The 24,935-nt window shown below is 41.2% G+C and overlaps 1 protein-coding gene across 2 annotated transcripts in view; it reads right to left on the bottom strand.

Annotated features, from left to right (window-relative positions):
* The window catches only part of ACTL8 (actin like 8), a 106,010-nt gene that overhangs the window by 1,947 nt on the left and 79,128 nt on the right, over positions 1-24,935 (bottom strand). For both annotated transcript variants that reach the window (XM_067711640.1, XM_067711631.1), the window contains one exon: positions 1,229-1,645. In XM_067711640.1, the coding sequence (XP_067567741.1) occupies positions 1,229-1,576 (348 nt within the window). In that variant the 5' untranslated portion in view covers positions 1,577-1,645. The remainder of the gene's footprint in view (positions 1-1,228; positions 1,646-24,935) is intronic.

Here is a 24,935-nt window from a genome sequence, read left to right as displayed (position 1 = left end):
CACTCAGAGCAGAGGTTGGGAAGCATTTTCTGTAAACGGCTCAGGATGCCAGATGTAGCAAATAAAAATACAAGATGCCCAATTAAATCTGAATTTCAGGGCTTCCCTGGTGGCGCAGTGGTTGGAGTCCGCCTGCCGATGCAGGGGACGCGGGTTCGTGCCCCGGTCCGGGAGGATCCCATGTGCCGCGGAGCGGCTGGGCCCGTGGGCCGTGGCCGCTGGGCCTGCGCGTCTGGAGCCTGTGCTCCGTGGCGGGAGAGGCCACAGCAGTGAGAGGCCCGCGTACTGCAAAAAAAAAAAAGAAAAAAAAAATCTGAATTTCAGATTGACAACAAGTAACGTTTTAGTATATCCCATGCAATATTTGAGACATACTTACACTAAAACGTTATTTGCTGTTGATCTGAATTTCAAATCTATCATGTATTTTATCTAGCAAATCTACAACAGTAAATATTTTAGGCTTTACAAGCTATAGTCCCTGTACAACTATTTAGCTCTGCTGTTGCAGTGTGAAAACAGCCATAGGCTATATGTAAATGAGTGGGCGTGGCTATGTTCCAAGAAAACTTTCTTTATAAAGACAGATGGTGGGCCAGATTTGGCCCACCGGCTATAGCTTGCCAACCCTTGATTTAGAGTAAGATCCAACCACATCCCATAGCCTACCAGGCCTATGAGGTCCAGCCCCTGTAAACCTCACCTTCCTGTCTCCCTCTTGCCACCCTCCCTAGTTTGCTGAGCTCCAGCCTCACTGGGAGAAATCACCTCCTCAAAGAAGCCCTCCCTGATCACCCTCTTCAAAGGACTCCCCTTCTTCCCTCCAGTCAGTTATCACTCCATTTCATTTTGTTTCCAGAACTGATTACTACCTGAAATTCTTATTTGTTAACTTATTCACGGTCAAGTCTTCTCCCAGAACATAAGCTCTTTGAGGGCCAGAATATAATCTGTGAACATTTATGGAATCCATGAGTATCCAGCGTCCCTCCCACCCCTGGTAACACCCTGTTCACAGAGCATTTTACCTGCTGTGTCTCTTTCTGCCGGAGGAGCCTCTGTGAGCCCCTCTCGTCTAACACAAGTGCCAGGCACACACTAGCTACTCAGTAAGTATTCGTGGGGCGAATTATTTAGAAAGCAGAGTTCCTGATACCCATTCCTGTCTGAACACAAGTGCCAGGCTGTTCCCTGCTCCCTGGTGAGGGCAGCCCTGAGAAGACCTTACCTCCAGGGTCTTCTGACGGTCCGCAGGCTCCTTCAGGGGGAACTCTGTGACCATCACAGGGGAGTTCTCATTCTCCAGCCTGTGTTTCTCTAGGACAAATGACCAGATGTGCTCCACACCCTCCCAGTTGAGGACACGGCCCCGGTGGATGGGGTAGCTAAAGGTGTCGGGACGGCAAAGATCGATGCCTAGGCTCACGCGCCGCCGGGCGTAGCTGGGGCCGGGGTTCTCCCTGCAAGGGATGTAGTTCACGATGCTCGGGAAGACCATCTGGGGCTCATTGAACCCCGAAAAGCCAGCCTTCAGAAAGCCAGAGCCGTGGTCAATGACGATGGTTCTTGCAGCCATGGCAGACGCAGAGGTGGGAGAGGTCTGCTAGATTCAGCTCCTCAAGGATGTATAGCAAAGCAGGGCCACCTGTGGGGGGGAAGGATGGGGGTGATTTGTGAACCCATTCTAGGCCACCATTGGCTTCTCCACCCCAGAATCAAACCTCAGGCTCCCCTGAGCCCGTCCCCCTTTCAAGCCTTTGCACAAGCTGTAAACTGCACCTGGAATGTTCTTCCTATCCCAAACTCCCAGTCATCCGGTAGAGCCCACCTGACAGGCCCCACCTGGGAAGTCCTGCCAACCTCCCCCCTACTTCCCACCAAGCTTTTCCCTCTGCATTTGGCACACTCATCTGTACCAGGTGGGCACTTCTGTCCCCAGAGGCCCACTTACAATTTGCAGACTTGCAAGAAGCTTGTCACATAGGAACTACTGGGTGGACTTTGGCTGCCTGACTGAGGACACGTGGAAGACGAACCATCAGCCTCGGGACCACTGCCCTCAACAATAACAGTGTAAGAGCAGGAGTGGCAGGAGTACTCGTGACTATGACAGCGACAGCTATGGCTACCATCTCAGGAGCACACACGCTCTCATCTATCTAGTGCTATGAGGAACACTTGAATTTTAGCTTGAACTGTGCAAAATTATCATGCGTGTCCATCAAAAATGATCAAATATCAGCAATTTCATAGGGTTTGACCTCATAAATGGTCTCATTTCATTTTCATCATGATCTATAAGGAGGGTACCATTATTACACTCATGTTATGATAGGGAAACTGAGGCACAGAGAGATTAAAGTTACCTTCCCAGGGCCACACAACTAACAAAAGCAGGGCCAAGGCTTAAAGCCAAACCAGATTCCAAAGACCACACTCTGAACATCAGGCCAGGCTGATGAGAAGATATGGATTTTGAGTATGTGCTGAGCAGCTAACGTTTTATATACAGGAGGCTATAAGCGGGACATCTAATCATGACTGTGGTCAGTTTCCTTATCTGTAAAGTGGGAGGGGAATAATAACCACATGCTGAAAAGGTAGGTGTGGTCACTGCCTGATTTCCAGACTTTATAAAACTACAGTAGCCAGGACAACGTGGTGTCAGTGAAAGGATAATCACATAGATCCATGGGACAGAGTGGAGAGCCCAGAAATAGATTCACACGAAAAACATCAACCGATCTTGGACAAGGTGTGAAAACAATGACATGGAGGAAGAAGAGTCTTTACAACAAATGGTAGGGAACAACTGCAGATCCACATGCAAAAAAAAATGAATTTTAATCCATACCTCACACTTTGTTAAAAATTATCGCAAAACAGATCATACACTCAAAACTATAAAACTTTAAAACTATAAAACTGTTAAAAGAAAACACAGCAGAAAATCATTGTGATCTCAGATAAGGTAAAGTTTTCTTAGATGTAACATTAATAGCCTGATCCATTAAAAGAACAAACTAAGAAATTGGACTTCATCAAATTTAAGAACTTTTGCTCTTCCAAAGACACTGTTAAGAGAATAAAAAGACAAGCCACAGACTGGGAGAAAATATTTACAAATCATATATCTGATAAAGAACTTGTATCCAAAAAATGTAAAGAGCTCACAAAACTCAACAATAAGAAAATAACCCAATTTCTTAAATGGGTAAAAGGTTTAAACACTTCACAAAAGAAGATACAGGAATGGCAAATATACACATGAAAAGATGCTCAATGTAATTAGTCATTAGGAAAATGAAAATTAAAACCACAATGTGAGACCACTGTACACCTGTGAGAATGGCTAAAGTTAAAGGCTGACTATACCAAGTGTTGGCAAGGAGGTGGAGGAACCAGAACCCTCATGTACTGCTGGCGGGAATGGAAAAGGGTACAACCACTTTAGAAGACAGTTTGGCAGCTTCTCAGAAAATTAAATATATACCTACCATACAACCTAATATTTCTACTCCAAGGATTTACCCAGGGGAAACAAAAGCTCACATTTACACAAAAACCACATGCACATGTTTTTAATAGCTTTATTCATAATCACCAAAATCTACAAACAACCTAAATATCTGTCAGCTGGGGAGGGACAGACAAGTTTCCATTCAGTGGAATAATACTCAGCAATAAAAAGGAATAACTGATACACACAATAACATGAATAATTCCCAAACGCATTAAGCTGAGTGAAAAGAAGCCAGACTCAAAAGGCTACGTGCTGTAAGAGTCCATTCATATGACATTCTGGAAAAGGCAAAGCTATAAAGATAGGAAACAAATCAGTGGCTGCCAGCAGCCAGAGGTGGAGAAAGGGACTGACCACGAGGGGCATGACAGCGTTGGGGGCTGATGTTCTGATTGTGGAGGTGGGTACACAACTGTATGCACTTGTCAAAACACTCACAACCATACAGTAAAAAGAGTGACTTTAAGTAAAAAAATTTTAAGCAAGAAAACCCAGTAGACGTGGGGACAAATGAGAGGTATGTGAAATCCCCTTGCAGAATGCAAATTGTCACACACTCAGCAGACCTGGTACCTGGGATGCACGTGGGTGTCTCGTGCAAGAGAGACATCCCAGGAAGCAGTTCATCCCGGAGGCCACATTCCAGGGCTGTCACTCCACCAGCTATTTGCTCTACTTCAGTTTCCGTGCAGCAGTTGCATCTGCCTGTCACTATGGAGCATGACAGTCACTGCCTGGCCCCAGCCAGTAGCTGCCCACTGTCACCAACCTTGGGGCAGTGATTAGGCTTCACTGCCTTGAATTAGCTCTGACAATAGATGAGGGAGAGCAAAAAGGAGGAAAAAGATGGAGCCGAGCCACCAGTCTCCTCCCTCGCCTGCTGGCAGGCTGAATGATGGACCCAGGGTAATGGAGAAACAGGCACCTGGATGACATTCTGGGAAGTGGGCTGTGCCACTGACCTCTCTGCAACTCAAGAGCTAGGGGACTGACAAATGCTTCCTCGGCCCTGGCGTTTGGAATTGCAGGAGATGCTGGCAGGGTGATGTCCACTGTGACTGTCAACGTTCACTGAGGGGGCTCGAGGCTGGTGGCCCAGCTGCCCTGGCCTGGGAACTGGAGGGTGGGGAGCAAGGGGCCGTCCCTCCCCTGGACCATGACTGTAGGAAGAAAGTTTGTATGGCTCCAAGGAGCCTGCCCCAAGGACAGAGATAAAATCTACATATTCAAAAGCATTTTACTGAGTCACCTATTGTACAAACCCCTACTGAGCACTGTGTACCCAAAATCATTCTAGACTGACATGGTTCCTGCCCTCCTAGAGCTTACACTCTACTGAGAAAGACTGTCAGTAAGCACCTGATCAAATGTATCATGCCAGGGGGGATTAATGCAATGAAGAAAAAGAAAATCTGGTAAAAGCAATAGGGAGTATAAGGGGCACAGAGGCTTGGTGGTATTCTAAATAGGGCACTCAGAAAAGGCCTCTTTATAGGGTGACATTTGAGCAGAGAACTGAATTCCGTGAGAGAACAAGTCATGTGATTACGTGGAAAAGCATTCCGAGCCAAAGGAACAGTAAGTGCAAAGGCCCTGAGGAAGAAACTGCTAGCTGTGATCTAGGAACATCCTGGAGGCCAATATAGGGGGGACATGGTGGGACAGGGGAAGGGTGTTGAAGATCTTGGATGGGACTTTCAGGCCTTTGTACTGTGCTTAGAGATGTGAGAAACCACTAAGGGTTTGAACAGAGGAATGACGTGATCTGACCTGAGTTGTGAAAGGACCGTTTGGGCTGATGTGAAGGACAGATTGTAGAGGGCAAGAGGAGGAGCAAGAGGGGAAAGGACATGAAATATAACGGTGGCCTGCACTAAGGTGGTAGCTGTCAATAAGGTAAGAAGTGGTCAGATTCTGGATATATTTAAGAAAGACTGGTACAGTGGAGTGCAAGACAAGATGAGGAATGAAGGAAGATGCCGAGATTTCTACTCTGAAAAGCCAGAAGAATAACATATCCATTTACTAAGATGGAGACTATGGAAGGAACAGGTTTGGGGCAGGGAGGAAATCAGGAATTTTATTTTGGACATGATAGAAGTTTGAAATGCCTACTAGACACACATGAAGATGTCTGAAGGCAGAGTTTACAGATGCCTGAGATGGAGCTATAATTGGGAATCAGTGAATGGGTGGAACTGCAAATTATGGGGATGGATAAGACCATGAATGGACTCAGTGTAGAGAAAGGCTGGTGCTCGAAGGGACTCTAAGGTCTGGAGGCTGGGCCTTGGGAGGGACCAGCAAAGAGGATGAGAAGCAGTGGCCATGGAGGTAGCAGGGAACCAAGAGGGAGTCATGTCTCGGAGGCCAGGCAGAGAAAGTATTTCAAGAAGAGAAGAATTGAATGTGCTGAGAAATTAAGATGAAGACAGAGAAACACCCACTGGATTAAGCAACACAGAAGCCATCAGGCAAGAGAGTTTCATTGGAATGGTGAGGAGAAAAGTTTGAGGAGTAGGAAAGAGAGATTCTACAAAACTGGCCCTGCTCTGCACCGTACAAAATGAAAAATGTTAAGGAACTGTTTGGAATTAAAGGACATGGCCACCAACACAGTGCACGTTTTCTGATCCTGGATCAATCCAAAACGAATTCCCATAGCATTATTACACATTTCTGGTAAAGTCAAGATAGAGTAAGTTCACTACAGCCTCTCTATCACAGAAGATAACTAACAAGTTCAGACAAAATACAAAAAGCAATTACCTGGGGACTCTGAAAAGCAAGAGAAAAACAAAACAGGCAGACTGAAGAGTCAAAACTTAGAGAAGCAACCCACATAGGGGTGAAGTTGTTTGTTCTGTTTTCCCCTTTTCTCTTGCAGCATTGACCAGAGGCAGGTTCCCAAGACAGCCTCAGGAGTGGGTGACTGGCAGATAAGACTAAGACAAAAACCTGCCTTTCTGGCCATCAGATCAGGAAAGGGGGCCTTTGCAAGTCAAAGAGGATGGAGAGAAGAGAGTCAGAGAAAGGGTTCCCCTAGTTCTGTGTAGGAACTTGCTGAAGTCCCAGGCTCCTCTGTGCGTGTGGGGATAGACCCAAAGCAGCATAGCAAAGGCCTTATGAGCTGAACTGATGTTGGGACAACCACCCACAGAGGAAGAAGACAGAATTACTGTCTGAACCCAACTGGACTGACTGAATGCTAAAACATAACAGACAAAAACAAATGTTCTCCACAGGATTTTAACAGAACACAGAGCTTCACAACATAATATTCAAAATATCCAGGACAGAAACCAAAACTATTTAACATACAAAGAATCAGGGAAATGTAACTAATTCTTAAGGGAAAAGATCAAGTGCCAACTCTGAGATGACCCAGATGCTAAAATTATAAAGATATTAAAGCAGCTATTATAACTATGCCCATGATGTAAAGGTAGACATGCTTGAAACGAATGGGAAAATAAGTGTTTTAAGAGGGAAACAAACTATAAAAATAACCAAATGGGAATTTGAGAAGAGATGTATATATAATATCTACATTTTTTAAAAATCCTGTTCAATAGTAGAATGGAGATGGCAAAGGAATGCTTAAGAGAAGATATCAATAGAAATTATCCAATCTAAAAAAATAACCTGTGGGACAGGTGGGACAATATAAAAAAGGTCTCATATTCATGTCATTAAAACCCAAGAAGGAAAGAAGAAAGTTTGGCACAATAAAAGTACTTGAAGAAACAACGACTAAAATTTTCCAAACATTGGTGAAAGACATAAATCTACATATTCAGGAAACTTTGTACATCCCAAAGAAAACAAAAGTTTTAAAATGCACAAACACATCATAGTCAATTGCTGAACACCAAAGATTTTTTTTTTTTTATGGAGAACAGTATGGAGGGTCCTTAAAAAATAAAAATAGAATTACCATATGATCCAGCAATCCCACTACTGGGCACATACCCTGAGAAAACTATAATTCAAAGAATTTTTTTTTAACCTTGAAAACATCTAGAGAAAAATAAAAACATTATAGACAGCAGAACAACAATTAGAATGACTGCTGATTTCTCATCAGAAAACATGTAGGCCAGAAGACAACGGAACATCTTTAAAGTGCTGAAAGAAAAGACTGCCAACCCAGAATTCTATACGCAAGACAAAATCCTTCAGGAATGAAGACAAAATAAGACATTCTTAGAGGAAGTAAAACTAAGAAAATTAATCACCAGTAGAACTCCTTTAAAAGAAATGCTAATGAAAGTCCTTCAGGTTGAAGGAAAATGATACCAGAATCTGTAATTCTGAGAATGAAAAAAGCGCAACAGACATGGTAAATATCTGGGTTATTATAAAAGGATATTTTTCTCTTCTTAAAATATGTATGGTCATTGAAAGCAAAAAATATACATAAAACAATGTCTAATGAGTTTTCCAATGGATGTAGATGCAATACATATAATTATGAAAAAGGAGGTAGGGTAAGGGGATCTACATGGTTACAAGATCTACGTGTTATTTGAAGTGTAAATACTGACTCTAATTACACTTGTAGGTTAAGTAGGTATATGATAATCCCAAGAGCAACCAATAAAAAATATAATACAAAGAGATAAAGCCAAACACCCAATAGATAAATTAAAATGGAATACTAAAAATATTCAAATAATGTAAAACATTGCAGGAAAGATGGAACAGAGACACAAAAGAACAGAGTGGAGAGGGGGAGACAAAAATTGTAGACCATGTCAATAATTACGTTGAAATAAAATGTCCCAAGACACATCAATTGACAGATTGTCCGATTGGAACAGCAACAATAAAAAGACCTAATTATAGGCTGTCTACAAGAAACCTACTTTAAATAAAATAATAAACATCAGTTAAAAGTAAAAATAAGAGGATGGAAAAGATACACCAAGTAAAAATGAATCAAATCTAAGCTGGAGTAGCTATCTTAATATCAAACAAAGTAGACTTCAGAACAAAGAATATTATCAGGAATAAAGATAAGACACTGCATACTGATAAAAGGGTCAATTCACCAAAAGGACGTAACAATCCTAAACACATACGCATCTAACAACAGATGTTCAAAACTCTTCTTTCAGCAAAAACTGGAAGATGTACAAAGAAAAATAGAAAAACCCACCATTCAACTTGTAGGCTTCCATTCATTTTTCAGTAATTGACAGAAAAAGTAGACAAGTCAAGTTAGTTGCTCAGAAATTCCCTAGCTTTGCCAATTTTCTAGCTGATACTCATAGAGCACCCTTTCAAACAACAGTAGAATACGCATTCTTTTCTAAAACACACGAAACACTCACAAAGACAAGCCACATTATAAGCTATAAAACAAACCTTGACAAATATAGAAGAACTGAAATCGTATAAAGCATGTTCTCTGATCATAAAGGAATTAAACTAGAAATCAAAAGCAGAATGATACCTGGAAAATCCCCCAAATATTTGGAAATTAAACAAGTGTAAATGGTTCATGGGTCAAAGAAAAAAGTCAGAAAATATTTTGAACTAAATGAAAATTTAAAGTAGAATCTATAAAAATTTGTGAGATCAGCTAAAACAGTACTCAGAGGGAATTTATAGCATTCAATGTTTGTATTTGAAAAAGAAAAACATGTTTCAAGTCAATAATCTAAGCTTCCACTTTTAGAAACTAGAAAAAGAAGGATGTATTAAACTCAAAAGCAAGCTGTGGATGGAAATAATAAAGAACAAAATCATTGAAACTGAAAATAGGAAACCAATAGAGAAGAGTCAATAAAACCATAAGCTGGCTCTTTGAAAAGATTAGTAAATTGATAAACCTCTAGCCAGACTAAGAAAAAAAGAGATAAGACACAAAGGATAGATATCAGGAATGAAGTGACATTACTCTGACACTACAGACATGAAAAGAATAAAAAGAAAGTATCATGAACAACTTGGTGACTATCAATTTGACAATATAGGTGAAAAGAACAAATTCCTTCGAAGACATAATCGACCCAGGTTCACTCAAGAAGAAGTATATAACCTGAATAGCTCTATAACTATTAAAAAGATTGGATTTTTAGTTTAAAACCTCCCAACAGAGAAAACTCCAGACCAAATGGCTTCACTGGTAAATTCTACCAAAAATTTAAGGAAAAAATGATTCTAACTGTATCCAATATCTTCCAGAAAGCCCGAAGAGGAGGGACCACATCCCATGAGGGCAGCATTACCTTGATGCCAAAATCAAAGATACTACAAAAAAAGGAAAAAAAACCCTCTGATGAACATAGATATAAAAAAATCTGAATAAAACATCAGCAAACCCAGCAATATATAGAAAGAATAATACTCATCAACTAAATGGGGCTTATCTCAGAAATGTAAGGCTGGTTCAACATTTTTAAAACAATGTAATTCTTTTATATATATATATATATATATATATATATATATATACATTTTATTTATTTATTTATTTTTGGCTGTGTTGGGTCTTCATTGCTGCTCACAGGCTTTCTCTAGTTGCGGTGAGCGGGGGGCTACTCTTCATTGCAGTGCATGGGCTTCTCGTTGCGGTGGCTTCTCTTGTTGCAGAGCACAGGTCCTAGGTGCGTAGGCTTCAGTAGTTGTGGCACGCAGGCCCAGCAGTTGTGGCTCACGGGCTCTAGAGCGCAGGCTCAGTAGCTGTGGCGCACGGGCTTAGTTGCTCTGTGGCATGTGGGCTCTTCCTGGACCAGGGCTCAAACCCATGTCCCCTGCATTGGCAGGCAGATTCTTAACCACTGTGCCACCAGAGAAGCCCAAATCAGTGTAATTCAATCTACCAACAGACGAAAGAAGAAAGAAAGCATGACCATCTCAGTAGATACAAAAAAAAAAAAGCATTGGATAAAATCCAACATGCATTTATAATAAAAACTCTCAACAGCTAGGAAGAAAAGGGAATCTTAACTTAATAAAGGGTACCTACAAAAAAAGCTACAGATTATATCATACTTAATGGTGAAGGACTGAAAGCTTTCCCCCTAAGATCAGGAATAAGGCAAGGAGGTCAATTCTCACCACTCAATTAACTGGAAGTTCTAGCCAGTACAATAAGGCAAGAAAACAAAATAAAGGGCATAGAAATTGGAAAGGAAGAAATAAAACTGTCCCTATTTGCAGAAGACGCAATTGTCTATATAAAAAATCCCAAAGAACCTACAAAAAAGATCCTAGAAGTAATAAATGAGCTTGGACAACTCATATGATACAAGTTCAATATTTTAAAAATCAATTATATTTTATAAACTGGCAATACACAGCTGGAAATCAAAAATTTTAAAACAGTACCATTCATAATAGCATCAAAAACTATAAAATACTTCGGTATAAATCTAACAAATTATGTTATACAATATGCTAGGGACTTCCCTGGTTGCGCAGTGGTTAAGAATCCGCCTGTCAATGCAGGGGACATGGGTTCGACCCCTGGTCTGGGAAGATCCCACATGCCGCGGAGCAACTAAGCCCGTGTACCACAACTACTGAGCCTGCGCTCTAGAGCCTGTGAGCCACAACTACTGAGCCCACATGCTACAACTACTGAAGCCCATGTGCCTAGAACCCGTGCTCTGCAACAAGAGAAGTCACCGCAATGAGAAGCCCGTGCATTGCAACTAAGAGTAGCCCCCGCTCACCACAACTAGAGAAAGCCCGTGCGCAACAACTAAGACCCAAAGCAGCCAAAAATAAATAAAAATTGTTTAAAAATAATCTTTTAAAGAAAGCATGCTAAACACTGATGAAAGAAATCAAAGAAAACCTAAATAAATAAATAGATATGCTGTGTTCATGAATTAGAAGATTCAATATAATTAAGATGTTAATTCTCCCTAAATTGATCTATAGATTTAATCCCAACCAAAATCCCAGCAGGATTTTTGTTTTAGATATCAACAAGATGATTCTAAAATTTATACAGGAAGGCAAAGGAATTACAATAGTCAAAATAATTCTGAAAAAGAAGAACAAAGTTGGAAGACTCACACAATGTGATTTCAAGACCCACTATAAACCTACAGTAGTTAGGACAGTATGGTGTTGGTAAAAGGATGGCCACATAGATCAGTGGAAAAGAACAGCATCTAGGAACAGACTCAGACAAATATAGCCAATTGATTCTGACAAAGATGCAAGGACATTTAAGTGATGAAAGATAGTCTTTTCAACAAATGATGCTGGAAAAAACTGAACCTCTCTGAGTGGTTAAAAGAAAATCCTCAACATTCTTCACCTCTAATACAAACATTAACTCAGAATGGATCATGTAAACCATAATCATTAAACAAAAAAACTGTAAGACTTACAGGAGAAAACAAAAGAGAAAATCTCTGTGACTTTACCTAAGAACATCTAAGTGCCTAAGAACATCTTAGTGGGACTTCCCTGGTGGTGCAGTGGTTAAGAATCTGCTTACCAATGCAGGGGAAATGGGTTCAGGCCCTGGTCCGGGAAGGTCCCACATGCCGCGGAGCAACTAAGCCCGTGCACCACAACTGCTGAGCCTGTGCTCTAAAGACCATGAGCCACAACTACTGAGCCCACGTGCCACAACTACTGAACCCGTGTGCTGCAACTACTGAAACCTGCGCTCCTAAAGCCCGTGCTCTGCAACAAGAGAAGCCACCGCAGTGAGAAACCCATGCACCACTACGAAGAGTAGCCCCCACTCGCTGCAACTAGAGAAAGCCTGCATGTAGCAACAAAGACCCAATGCAGCCAAAAATGAATAAATAAATAAATACATTTATTTAAAAAAAAGAATATCTAAGTGTTCTTAGATACAAAAGCAGAACCCATAAGAGGAAAAGTTTACATACTAGATTTCATCAAAATTAAAAACTTCTCCTTTTTCAAAAACACTATTATGGAAATTTTAAAGATAAGCCTCAGAATGATAGAAAATACAGTTGACCCTTGAACAACACAAAGACTCTGAACTGTGCAGGTCCACTCACATGCAGATTTTTTTCAGTAAATATGTACTACAATACTACGCTATCCACAGTTGGTGGAATCCAAAGATGCGGAACCATGGATACAGAGGACCAACTGTAAAGTTACATGCAGATTTTCAACTGTGTGGGGGGTTGGTGCCTCTGACCCCATGTTGTTCAAGGGTCAACTGTATTTGCAAATCACATTTCTGATATAGGACTTGTATCCAGAATATATAAAGAACTATCAAAGATCAATAATAAGAAAACAAATGAAGGTGGTTCAAGATGGTGGTGTAAGGAAGATCCTGAACTCACCTTCCCCCACTGGACACACCAAGTCTACAGCTACATATGGAACAATTCCCTCTGAAAACCAGCTCAACTGCTCCTCCAAAACAAAGAATAAAAGGGCCACACTGAGATGGGTAGGAGAGGCAGAGACACTGTCTCATCAAAAACCCCACCCCCGAAGGGTAAGCTGGGACAAAGCGAGAGAGAGGCATGGACATATATACACTACCAAATGTAAGGTAGATAGCTAGTGGGAAGCAGCCGCATAGCACAGGGAGATCAGCTCGGTGCTTTGTGACCACCTAGAGGGGTGGGATAGGGAGGGTGGGAGGGAGAGGCAAGTGGGAGGAGATATGGGGATATATGTATATGCATAGCTGATTCACTTTGTGATACAGCAGACACTAACACACCACTGTAAAGCAATTATACTCCAATAAAGATGTTTAAAAAATTTTTTAAAGAAAAAAACAATACAATTATCATACATTAAAGCAGGAAATATTCTGAGTATTCTAAAAATAAAAATAAAAAAACCCACCCCAGCACAGCAACCCACAACTCGGGGGACCTCACAAATATGGAGCTTCTCTCTGGGAACAGAAGAGATTGTGTCTCATATCAGGCACCCCAACCCTTGGGATCTGCACTGGAGACAGAAGCCCCCAACACATCTGGCTTTGAATACCAACAGAATTTACATCAAAAGACTCACAGGAGGGCTTCCCTTGTGGCGCCGTGGTTAAGAATCCACCTACCAGTGCAGGGGACCTGGGTTCGAGTCCTGGGCCGGGAATATCCCACATGCTGTGGAGCAACAAAGCCCGTGTGCCACAACTACTGAGCCTGCGCTCTAGAGCCTGTGAGCCACAACTACTGAGCCTGCATGCCACAACTACTGAAGCCCATGTGCCTAGAGCCCATGCTCCACAACAAGAGAAGCCACTGCAGTGAGAAGCCTGCGCACCGCAACGAAGAGTAGCCCCCATGTGTTGCAACTAGAGAAAGCCCACGCGCAGCAGCGAGGACCCAATGCAGCCAAAAATTAATTAATTAATTAATTAGGAAAAAAAAAGACTCACAGGACTGATGGCAGGGAATAGAGACTCCACTCTTAAAAGGCTTGTGTGCAAACTCACGTGCCCCAGGACCCAGTGCAAAAGCAGCAGTTTGAAAAGTGCCTGGACCATATGTGAAGAAAATTGATTGGTTAACTTTAAAGCATCTGCTGCAGGGGAAAGGCCCTTTGGGGACTCTCTCCAGGGATGGAGACACTGGTGAGCATTATATTTGCACTCTCCCTCTATCTTGCTAGAACCAGTGGGTATGCTCCACCTCCACGCTCTCCCACTGCCCTGCTAAAGCCAGCAGGTGTGCCCCAGCCTCACACTCTCCCTTGGCCCTGCCAAAGCTGGCCAACACACTTAGCCCCCAGAGGGTACTCCCCCCGAGCACCTGTCTCTGGTGTCCGGGGGGGCTCGCATTTCTGGGCCCCATGAGTCTGAAACAATCAGAGAGACATTTCTTGGTAAGCTACCCCCTACAGGGCACTGCACAGACTTCCGACTGAAACACCCCCAGACTTCCTGTGAAAAAGGCCTGGAGCTTAAGCCTGAGGGGCAGGCTTCAGGTTCACCACCCATCTAGAGGCTTTGGATGTGCCTTTAGAGAAGCAGGCTGGGGGACACCATCTTTGTGCTCTCCCTTGACTTCACTATGGCTCACTGGTACCTCCCAGAAAGGAGCTCATACGCTTTTCTGCAGCCCTGATTTTTGCAATGTCACCAAGGAGTCACATCCAGATTGCCTGGTCAGGAGGCCTGCAGGGTGTATGACTGGGGCCCCACAGGACTGCATATATCTGCATGCTTTAAAAGCTGCTGCCTGAGGGTCTAGCTTCCAATCAGCCTGGAACTAAGTGCTGACCTAGATCCCTCCCTCTGCGACACACAAGTCTTGGTATACCCTCAACAACTGGGACCCATGAAGGAAAAAACAGGCTGCTTACACAATCACAAAAGTTCAAGAGACAACCAACAACTAGGGCAAGGTTGAACAATAAGGTTCATCTCCTACACAAGGCCACTCCTTCAGACTGGGAGAGAGAGCTGTTTCGCCTAATATAGAGATAAACACAGAGTCAAGCAAAATGAGAAAACAGAAGAATATGTTCCAAACAAAAGAACAAGATAAACCGGGGGGGGGGGGGGGGGTGTGTGGCTGGGGTGAGGAAGAAACCCGTTAATGAAACAGAGATAAGTAGTTTACCTACTAGAGTTCAAAGTAATGGTTATAAAGATGCTTACAGAACTTGAGATGTGAATAGATAAATACAGTGAGAACTTCAACAAAGAGATAGAAACTATAAGGAAGTATCAAACAGAAGTCACAGAGCTGAAGAACACATAACCGATCTGTAGAATATACCAGCACGGTTTAGTAGCAGACCAGATGCACAGAAGAAAGGATGAGTATCAGAAGACAGTGCAGTGGGACTCACCCAAACAGAGCAGCAAAAAGAGAGAAGAATTTTTAAAAGTGAAGACAGCTTAAGTGACCTATGGGACCACATCAAGCAGAATAACATTTGCATTACAGGGGTTCCAGAAAAAGAAGAGATCGAAAAAAGGGCTGAAAACAGACATCCAGATCCAGGAATCTCAGAGAGTTCCAAACAAGATGAACCCAAAAAGACCCACACCAAGGCACGTTACAATGAAAATTGTCAAAAGTTAAAGACAAAGAGAGAATCTTAAAAGCAGCAAGAGAAAAGCAATTTGTTAGTGTATAAGAGAACCCCCATAAAAGTATCAGCAGATTTCTAAGCAGAAACTTTGCAGGTCAGAATGGAGTGGCATGATATATTCAAAGTGCTGAAAGAAAAATACTTCCAACCAAGAATACTGTACTCAGCAAGGTTATCATTCAGAATTGAAGGTGATAAAAGAGTTTTACAGACAAGCAAAAGCTAAATGAGTTCATCACCACTAAACCAGATTTACAAGAAATGTTAAAGGAACTTTTTTTTTCCTCTTATTTATTTATTTAATCTTTATTGGAGTATAATTGCTTTACAATGGTGTTAGTTTCTGCTTTATAACAAAGTGAATCAGTTATACATATACATATGTTCCCACATCTCTTCCCTCTTGCACCTCCCTCACTCCCACCCTCCCTATCCCACCCCTCCAGGCGGTCACAAAGCACCGAGCTGATCTCCCTGTGCTATGCGGCTGCTTCCCACTGAGCTGATCCCCCTGTGCTATGCGGCTGCTTCCCACTAGCTATCTACCGTACGTTTGGTAGTGTATATATGTCCATGCCTCTCTCTCGCTTTGTCACAGCTTACCCTTCCCCCTCCCCGTGTCCTCAAGTCCATTCTCTAGTAGGTCTGTGCCTTTATTCCTGTCTTACCCCAAGGTTCTTCATGACATTTTTTTTCTTAAATTCTATATGCATGTGTTAGCATACGGTATTTGTGTCTCTCTTTCTGACTTACTTCACTCTGTATGACAGACTCTAGGTCTATCCACCTCATTACAAATAGCTCAATTTCATTTCTTTTTATGGCTGAGTAATATTCCAATGTATATATGTGCCACATCTTCTTTATCCATTCATCCGATGATGGGCACTTAGGTTGCTTCCATGTCCTGGCTATTGCAAATAGAGCTGCAGTGAACATTTTGGTACATGGCTCTTTTTGAATTATGGTTTTCTCAGGGTATATGCCCAGTAGTGGGATTGCTGGGTCATATGGTAGTTCTATTTGTAGTTTTTTAAGGAACCTCCATACTGTTCTCCACAGTGGCTGTATCAATTTACATTCCCACCAACAGTGCAAGAGGTTTCCACACCCTCTCCAGCATTTATTTATTTATTTTTTTCCTAGGCAACAATAGCAATTGTATTTGTTATTTCTTTTTTTTTTTTAAACATCTTTATTGGAGCATAATTGCTTTACAATGGTATGTTAGTTTCAGCTTCACAACAAAATGAATCAGTTATATATATACATATGTTCCCATATCTCTTCCCGCTTGCGTCACCCTCCCTCCCACCCTCCCTATCCCACCCCTCCAGGCGGTCACACAGCACCGAGCTGATCTCCCTGTGCTATGCGGCTGCTTCCCACTAGCTATCTACCTTACGTTTGGTAGTGTATACATGTCCATGCCTCTTTATTGCTTTGTCACCGTTTACCCTTCCCCCTCCCCATAGCCTCAAGTCCATTCTCTAGTAAGTCTGTGTCTTTATTCCTGTTTCACCCCTAGGTTTTTCATGACATTTTTTTTTTTCTTAAATTCCATATATATGTGTTAGCATACGGTATTTGTCTCTCTCTTTCTGACTTACTTCACTCTGTATGACAGACTCTAGGTCTATCCACCTCATTACAAATAGCTCAATTTCATTTCTTTTTATGGCTGAGTAATATTCCATTGTATATATGTGCCACATCTTCTTTATCCATTCATCCGATGATGGACACTTAGGTTGTTTCCATCTCTGGGCTATTGTAAATAGAGCTGCAATGAACATTTTGGTACATGACTCTTTTTGAATTATGGTTTTCTCAGGGTATATGCCCAGTAGTGGGATTGCTGGGTCATATGGTAGTTCTATTTGTAGTTTTTTAAGGAACCTCCATACTGTTCTCCACAGTGGCTGTATCAATTTACATTCCCACCAACAGTGCAAGAGGTTTCCACACCCTCTCCAGCATTTATTGTTTCTAGATTTTGTGATAATTGCCATTCTGACTGGTGTGAGATGCTAACTCATTGTAGTTTTGATTTGCATTTCTCTAATGATTAATGATGTTGAGCATTCTTTCATGTGTTTGTTGGCAGTCTGTATATCTTCTTTGGAGAAATGTCTATTTAGGTCTTCTGCCCATTTTTGGATTGGGTTGTTTGTTTTTTTGTTATTGAGCTGCACGAGCTGCTTATAAATTTTGGAGATTAATCCTTTGTCAGTTGCTTCACTTGCAAATATTTTCTCCCATTCTGAGGGTTGTCTTTTGGTCTTGTTTATGGTTTCCTTTGCTGTGCAAAAGCTTTGCAGTTTCATTAGGTCCCATTTGTTTATTTTTGTTTTTATTTCCATTGCTCTAGGAGGTGGGTCAAAAAGGATCTTGCTGTGATTTATGTCACAGAGTGTTCTGCCTATGTTTTCCTCTAAGAGTTTGATAGTTTCTGGCCTTACATTTAGGTCTTTAATCCATTTTGAGCTTAGTTTTGTGTATGGTGTTAGGGAGTGTTCTAATCTCATACTTTTACATGTACCTGTCCAGTTTTCCCAGCACCACTTATTGAAGAGGCTGTCTTTTCTCCACTGTACATTCCTGCCTCCTTTATCAAACATAAGGTGACCATATGTGCATGGGTTTATCTCTGGGCTTTCTATCCTGTTCCATTGATCTACCTTTCTGTTTTTGTGCCAAGTACCATACTTGATTACTGTCGCTTTGTAGTATAGTCTGAAGTCAGGGAGCCTGGTTCCTCCGGCTCCATTTTTCATTGTCAAGACTGCTTTGGCTATTCGGGGTCTTCTGTGTTTCCATACAAATTGTGCAATTTTTTGTTCTAGTTCTGTGAAAAATGCCATTGGTAGTTTGATAGGGATTGCACTGAATCTGTAGATTGCTTTGGGTAGTAGAGTCATTTTCACAGTGTTGATTCTTCCAATCCAGGAACATGGTATATCTCTCCATCTATTTGTATCATCTTTAATTTCTTTCATCAGTGTCTGATAATTTTCTGCATACAGGTCTTTTGTCTCCTTAGGTAGGTTTATTCCTAGATACTTTATTCTTTTTGTTGCAATGGTAAATGGGAGTGTTTTCTTGATTTCACTTTCAGATTTTTCATCCTTAGTGTATAGGAATGCCAGAGATTTCTGTGCATTAATTTTGTATCCTGCTACTTTACCAAATTCATTGATTAGCTCTAGTAGTTTTCTGGTAGCATCTTTAGGATTCTCTATGTATAGTATCATGTCATCTGCAAACAGTGACAGCTTTACTTCTTCTTTTCCGATTTGGATTCCTTTTATTTCCTTTTCTTCTCTGATTGCTGTGGCTAAAACTTCCAAAACTATGTTGAATAAGAGTGGTGAGAGTGGGCAACCTTGTCTTGTTCCTGATCTTAGTGGAAATGCTTTCAGTTTTTCACCATTGAGGACAATGTTGGCTGTGGGTTTGTCATATATGGGCTTTATTATGTTGAGCAAAGTTCCCTCTATGCCTACTTTCTGCAGGGTTTTTATCATAAATGGGTGTTGAATTTTGTCAAAAGCTTTCTCTACATCTATTGAGATGATCATATGGTTTTTCTCCTTCAATTTGTTAATATGATTTATCACATTGATTGATTTGTGTATATTGAAGAATCCTTGCATTCCTGGAATAAACCCCACTTGATCATGGTGTATGATCCTTTTAATGTGCTGTTGGATTCTGTTTGCTAGTATTTTGTTGAGGATTTTTGCATCTATGTTCATCAGTGATACTGGCCTGTAGTTTTCTTTCTTTGCGACATCCTTGTCTGGTTTTGGTATCAGGGTGATGGTGGCCTCGTAGAATGAGTTTGGGAGTGTTCCTCCCTCTGCTATATTTTGGAAGAGTTTGAGAAGGATAGGTACTACCTCTTCTCTAAATGTTTGATAGAATTCGCATCTGGCCCTGGGCTTTTGTTTGTTGGAAGATTTTTAATCACAGTCTCAATTTCAGTGCTTGTTATTGGTCTGTTTATATTTTCTATTTCTTCCTGGTGCAGTCTCTGAAAGTTGTGCTTTTCTAAGAATTTGTCCATTTCTTCCAGGTTGTCCATTTTATTGGCATATAGTTGACTGTAGTAATCTCTCATGATCCTTTGTATTTCTGTAGTGTCAGTTGTTACTTCTCCTTTTTCATTTCTAATTGTATTGATTAGAGTCTTCTCCCTTTTTTTCTTGATGAGTCTGGCTAATGGTTTATCAATTTTGTTTATCTTCTCAAAGAACCAGCTTTTAGTTTTATTGATCTTTGCTATCGTTTCCTTCATTTCTTTTTCATTTATTTCTGATCTGATTTTTATGATTTCTTTCCTTCTGCTAACTTTGAGGTTTTTTTGCTCTTCTTTCTCTAATTGCTTTAGGTGCAAGGTTAGGTTGTTTATTCGAGATGTTTCCTGTTTCTTAAGGTAGGATTGTATTGCTATAAACTTCCCTCTTAGAACTGCTTTTGCTGCATCCCATAGATTTTGGGTCATCGTGTCTCCACTGTCATTTGTTTCTAGGTATTTTTTTATTTCCTCTTGATTTCTTCAGTGATCACTTCATTATTAAGTAGTGTATTGTTTAGCCTCCATGTGTTTGTATTTTTTACAGATCCTTTCCTGTAATTGATATCTAGTCTCATAGTGTTGTGGTCGGAAAAGATATTTGATACAATTTCAATTTTCTTAAATTTACCAAGGCTTGATTTGTGACCCAAGATATGATCTATCCTGGAGAATGTTCCATGAGCACTTGAGAAGAAAGTGTATTCTGTTGTTTTTGGATGGAATGTCCTATAAATGTCAATTAAGTCCATCTTGTTTAATGTATCATTTAAAGCTTGTGTTTCCTTATTTATTTGCATTTTGGATGATCTGTCCATTGGTGAAAGTGGGGTGTTAAAGTCCCCTACTATGAATGTGTTACTGTCGATTACCCCTTTTATGGCTGTTAGTATTTGCCTTATGTATGGAGGTGCTCCTATGTTGGGTGGATAAATATTTACAATTGTTATATCTTCTTCTTGGATTGATCCCTTGATCATTATGTAGTGTCCTTCTTTGTCTCTTCTAATATTCTTTATTTTAAAGTCTATTTTGTCTGATATGAGAATTGCTACTCCAGCTTTCTTTTGGTTTCCATTTGCATGAAATATCTTTTTCCATCCCCTTACTTTCAGTCTGTATGTGTCTCTAGGTCTAAAGTGGGTCTCTTTTAGACAGCAAATATATGGGTCTTGTTTTTGTATCCATTCAGCCAATCTGTGTCTTTTGGTGGAAGTATTTAGTCCATTTACATTTAAGGTAACTATCGATATGTATGTTCCTATTCCCATTTTCTTAATTGTTTTGGGTTTGTTATTATAGGTCTTTTCCTTCTTTTATGTTTCTTGCCTAGAGAAGTTCCTTTAGCAGTTGTTGTAGAGCTGGTTTGGTGGTGCTGAACTCTCTCAGCTTTTGCTTGTCTGTAAAGGTTTTAATTTCTCCATCAAATCTGAAAGAGATCCTTGCTGGGTAGAATAATCTTGGTTGCAGGTTTTTCTCCTTCATAACTTTAAATATGTCCTGCCAGTCCCTTCTGGCTTGCAGAGTTTCTGCTGAAAGATCAGCTGTTAACCTTATGGGGATTCCCTTGTGTGTTATTTGTTGTTTTTCCCTTGCTGCTTTTAATATGTTTTCGTTGTATTTAATTTTTGACAGTTTGATTAATATGTGTCTTGGCGTACTTCTCCTTGGGTTTATCCTGTATGGGACTCTCTGTGCTTCCTGGACTTGATTGACTATTTCCTTTCCCATAATAGGGAAGTTTTCAACTATAATCTCTTCAAATATTTTCTCAGTCCCTTTCTTTTTCTCTTCTTCTTCTGGAACCCCTATAATTCGAATGTTGGTACGTTTAATGTTGTCCCAGTCTCTGAGACTGTCCTCAGTTCTTTTCATTCTTTTTTCTTTATTCTGCTCTGCAGTAGTTATTTCCACTATTTTATCTTCCAGGTCACTTATCCGTTCTTCTGCCTCAGTTATTCTGCTATTGATCACATCTAGAGTATTTTTAATTGCATTTATTGTGTTGTTCATTGTTGTTTGTTTCATCTTTAGTTCTTCTAGGTCCTTGTTAAATGTTTCTTGCATTTTCTCTATTCTATTTCCAAGATTTTGGATCATCTTTACTATCATTATTCTGAATTCTTTTTCAGGTAGACTGCCTATTTCCTCTTCATTTGTTAGGTCTGGTGGGTTTTTATCTTGCTCCTTCATCTGCTGTGTGTTTTTCTGTCTTCTCATTTTGCTTATCTTACTGTGTTTGGGGTCTCCCTTTTGCAGGCTGCAGGTTCTTAGTTCCCATTGTTTTTGGTGTCTGTCCCCAGTGGCTAAGTTTGGTTCAGTGGGTTGTGTAGGCTTCCTGGTGGAGGGGACTAGTGCCTGTGTTCTGGTGGATGAGGCTGGATCTTGTCTTTCCGGTGGGCAGGTCCACGTCTGGTGGTGTGTTTTGGGGTGTCTGTGGACTTATTATGATTTTAGGCAGCCTCTCTGCTAATGGGCAGGGTTGTGTTCCTGTCTTGCTAGTTGTTTGGCATAGGATGTCCAGCACTGTAGCTTACTGGTGTTGACATCGAGATCTCTGGGAGATTTTCGCCGTTTGATATTATGTGGAGCTGGGAAGTCTCTTGTGGACCAGTGTCCTGAAGTTGGCTCTCCCACCTCAGAGGCACAGCATTGACTCCTGGCTGCAGTACCAAGAGCCTTTCATCCACACGGCTCAGAATAAAAGGGAGAAAAAGTATAAAGAAAGAATTAGTAGAAGTAGAAAGAAAGAAAGAAAGGAGGGAGGGAGGGAGGAAGGAAGGAAGGAGGGAGGGAAGGAAGGAAAAAAAGAAAGAAAGAAGATAAAGTAAAATAAAATAAAGTAAGATAAAATATAATAATGGTATTAAAATAAAAAAATAATTATTAAGAAAAAAATTAGGAAAAAAACAAAACGGACAGATAGAACCCTAGGACAAATGGTGGAAGCAAAGCTATACAGACAAAATCTCACACAGAAGCATACACATACACATTCACAAAAAGAGGAAAAGGGGAAAAAATCATAAACCTTGCTCTCAAAGTCCACCTCCTCAATTTGGGATGATTCGTTGTCTATTTATGTATTCCACAGATGCAGGTACATCAAGTTGATTGTGGAGCTTTAATCCGCTGCTCCTGAGGCTGCTGGGAGAGATTTCCCTTTCTCTTCTTTGTTCTCACAGCTCCCAGGGGCTCAGCTTTGGATTTGGCCCCGCCTTTGTGTGTAGGTCGCCAGAGGGCGTCTGTTCTTCGCTCAGACAGGACGACGGGGTTAAAGGAGCTGCTGATTCAGGGGCTCTGGCTCACTCAGGCCGGGGGGAGGGAAGGGCACGGAGTGCGGGGTGAGCCTGCAGCGGCAGAGGCCGGCGTGACGTTGCACCAGCCTGAGGCATGCCGTGCGTTCTCCCGGGGGAGTTGTCCCTGGATCCCAGGACCCTGGCAGTGGCGGGCTGCACAGGCTCCCCGGAAGGGGGGTGTGGATAGTGACCTGTGCTCGCCCACAGGCTTCTTGGTGGCGACAGCAGCAGCCTTAGCGTCTCATGCCCATCTCTGGGGTCCGCGCTTTTAGCCGCGACTCGCGCCCGTCTCTGGAGCTCCTTTAAGCAGCGCTCTTAATCCCCTCTCCTCGCGCACCAGGAAACAAAGAGGGAAGAAAAAGTCTCTTGCCTCTTCGGCAGGTCCAGACATTTCCCTGGACTCCCTCCTGGCTAGCTGTGGAGCACTAGCCCCTTCAGGCTGTGTTCACGCCGCCAAGCCCGGTCCTCTCTAAAGGAACTTCTTTAATCAAAAAAGAAAGGGCACTAAAGAGTAACAAGAAAACATATGAAAGTGAAAAAAACTCACTGGTAAAGGCATATATATAGTAAAGGTAGTGGATTAATCACTTATAAAGCTAGTATAAAGGTTGAAAGGCAAAAGAAGTAAAAACAAATTTAGCTACAATTAGTTAAGGGATATACAAAATAAAAAGATGTAAAATATGAGGCTTCCCTGGTGGCGCAGTGGTTGAGGGTCCACCTGCCGATGCGGCGGACACGGGTTTGTGCCCCGGTCCGGGAGGATTCCACGTGCCGCAGAGCAGCTGGGCCCATGAGCTATGGCCACTGGGCCTGTGCGTCCGGAGCCTGTGCTCCGCAACAGGAGAGGACGTGGCAGTGAGAGGCCCGCGTACCGAAAAAAAAAAAAAAAAAAAGATGTAAAATATGACATCAAAAACATAAAACATGGGGGGGGGACTAAAAATGTAGAGTTTTAGAATGCATTCAAACATAACTTGCTATCAACTTAAAATAGACTGTTACATATATAGGCTGTTATATGTGAGCCTACATTAACCACAAAGCAAAAACCTATAATAGATACGCCAAAGATGATGAGAAAGGAATCTAAGCATAACACTAAAGAAAGTCAGAAAACCACAAGGGAAGAAAGCAGAAAGGAATAGAGAAGAACTACAAAAGAGTCAGAAAACAATGAAAAAAATGGTAATAAGTACAAACGTATCAATAATTAAACATAAATAGACAAAATTCTCCAATCAAAGGACATAGAGTGGCTGAATGGATAAAACAAACAAACAAACAAAACCAGACCCATCTAAATGTTGCCTACAAGAGACTCACTTCAGATGTAAGGACACACACAGACTGAAAGTGAAGGAATGGAAAAAGGAGTTTCATACAAAGGGAAACCAAAACAAAGCTGGGGTAGCTATACTTATATTGTACAAAACAAACTTTAAAACGAAGACTGTAATAAAAGACAAAGATGGGAACTACCTAGTGATAAAGGAGTCAATATAACCAGAAAGAGAAATTAAGAAAATGATCCCATTTACAACAGCATCAAAAAGAATAAAATACCTAGAAATAAATTTAATGAGGGAGGTAAAAACCTGTACACTGAAAACTGCCAGACATTGGTGAAAGAAATTGAAGAAGACACAGATAAATGGAAAGATATTTCATGCTCATGGGTTGGAAGAATTAATATTGTTAAGCTGTCCATATTATCTAAAGCAATCTAGAGATTTAATTCAATCCCTGTCAAAATTCCAATGGCATTTTTCACAGAAATAGAACAAACAATCATAAAATTTATATGGAACCATAAAAGACCTTGAATAGCCAAAGCAATCTTGAGAAAGAATAACAAAGATGGAGGCACCATGTGCCCTGATTTCAAACTATATTACAAAGCTACAGTAATCAAAACATTATGGTATGGGTATTAAAACATACATGTAGATCAACAGAACAGAATAGCAAGTCCAGAAATAAACCCATGCATATATGATAAATTAACTTA

Source organism: Pseudorca crassidens, chromosome 2, assembly GCF_039906515.1.
Source record: "Pseudorca crassidens isolate mPseCra1 chromosome 2, mPseCra1.hap1, whole genome shotgun sequence".
NCBI classification, from domain to species: Eukaryota; Metazoa; Chordata; class Mammalia; order Artiodactyla; family Delphinidae; genus Pseudorca; species Pseudorca crassidens.
Note: the sequence above shows the minus strand (reverse complement) of the source record. Positions and strands in the feature narration are given on the sequence as shown.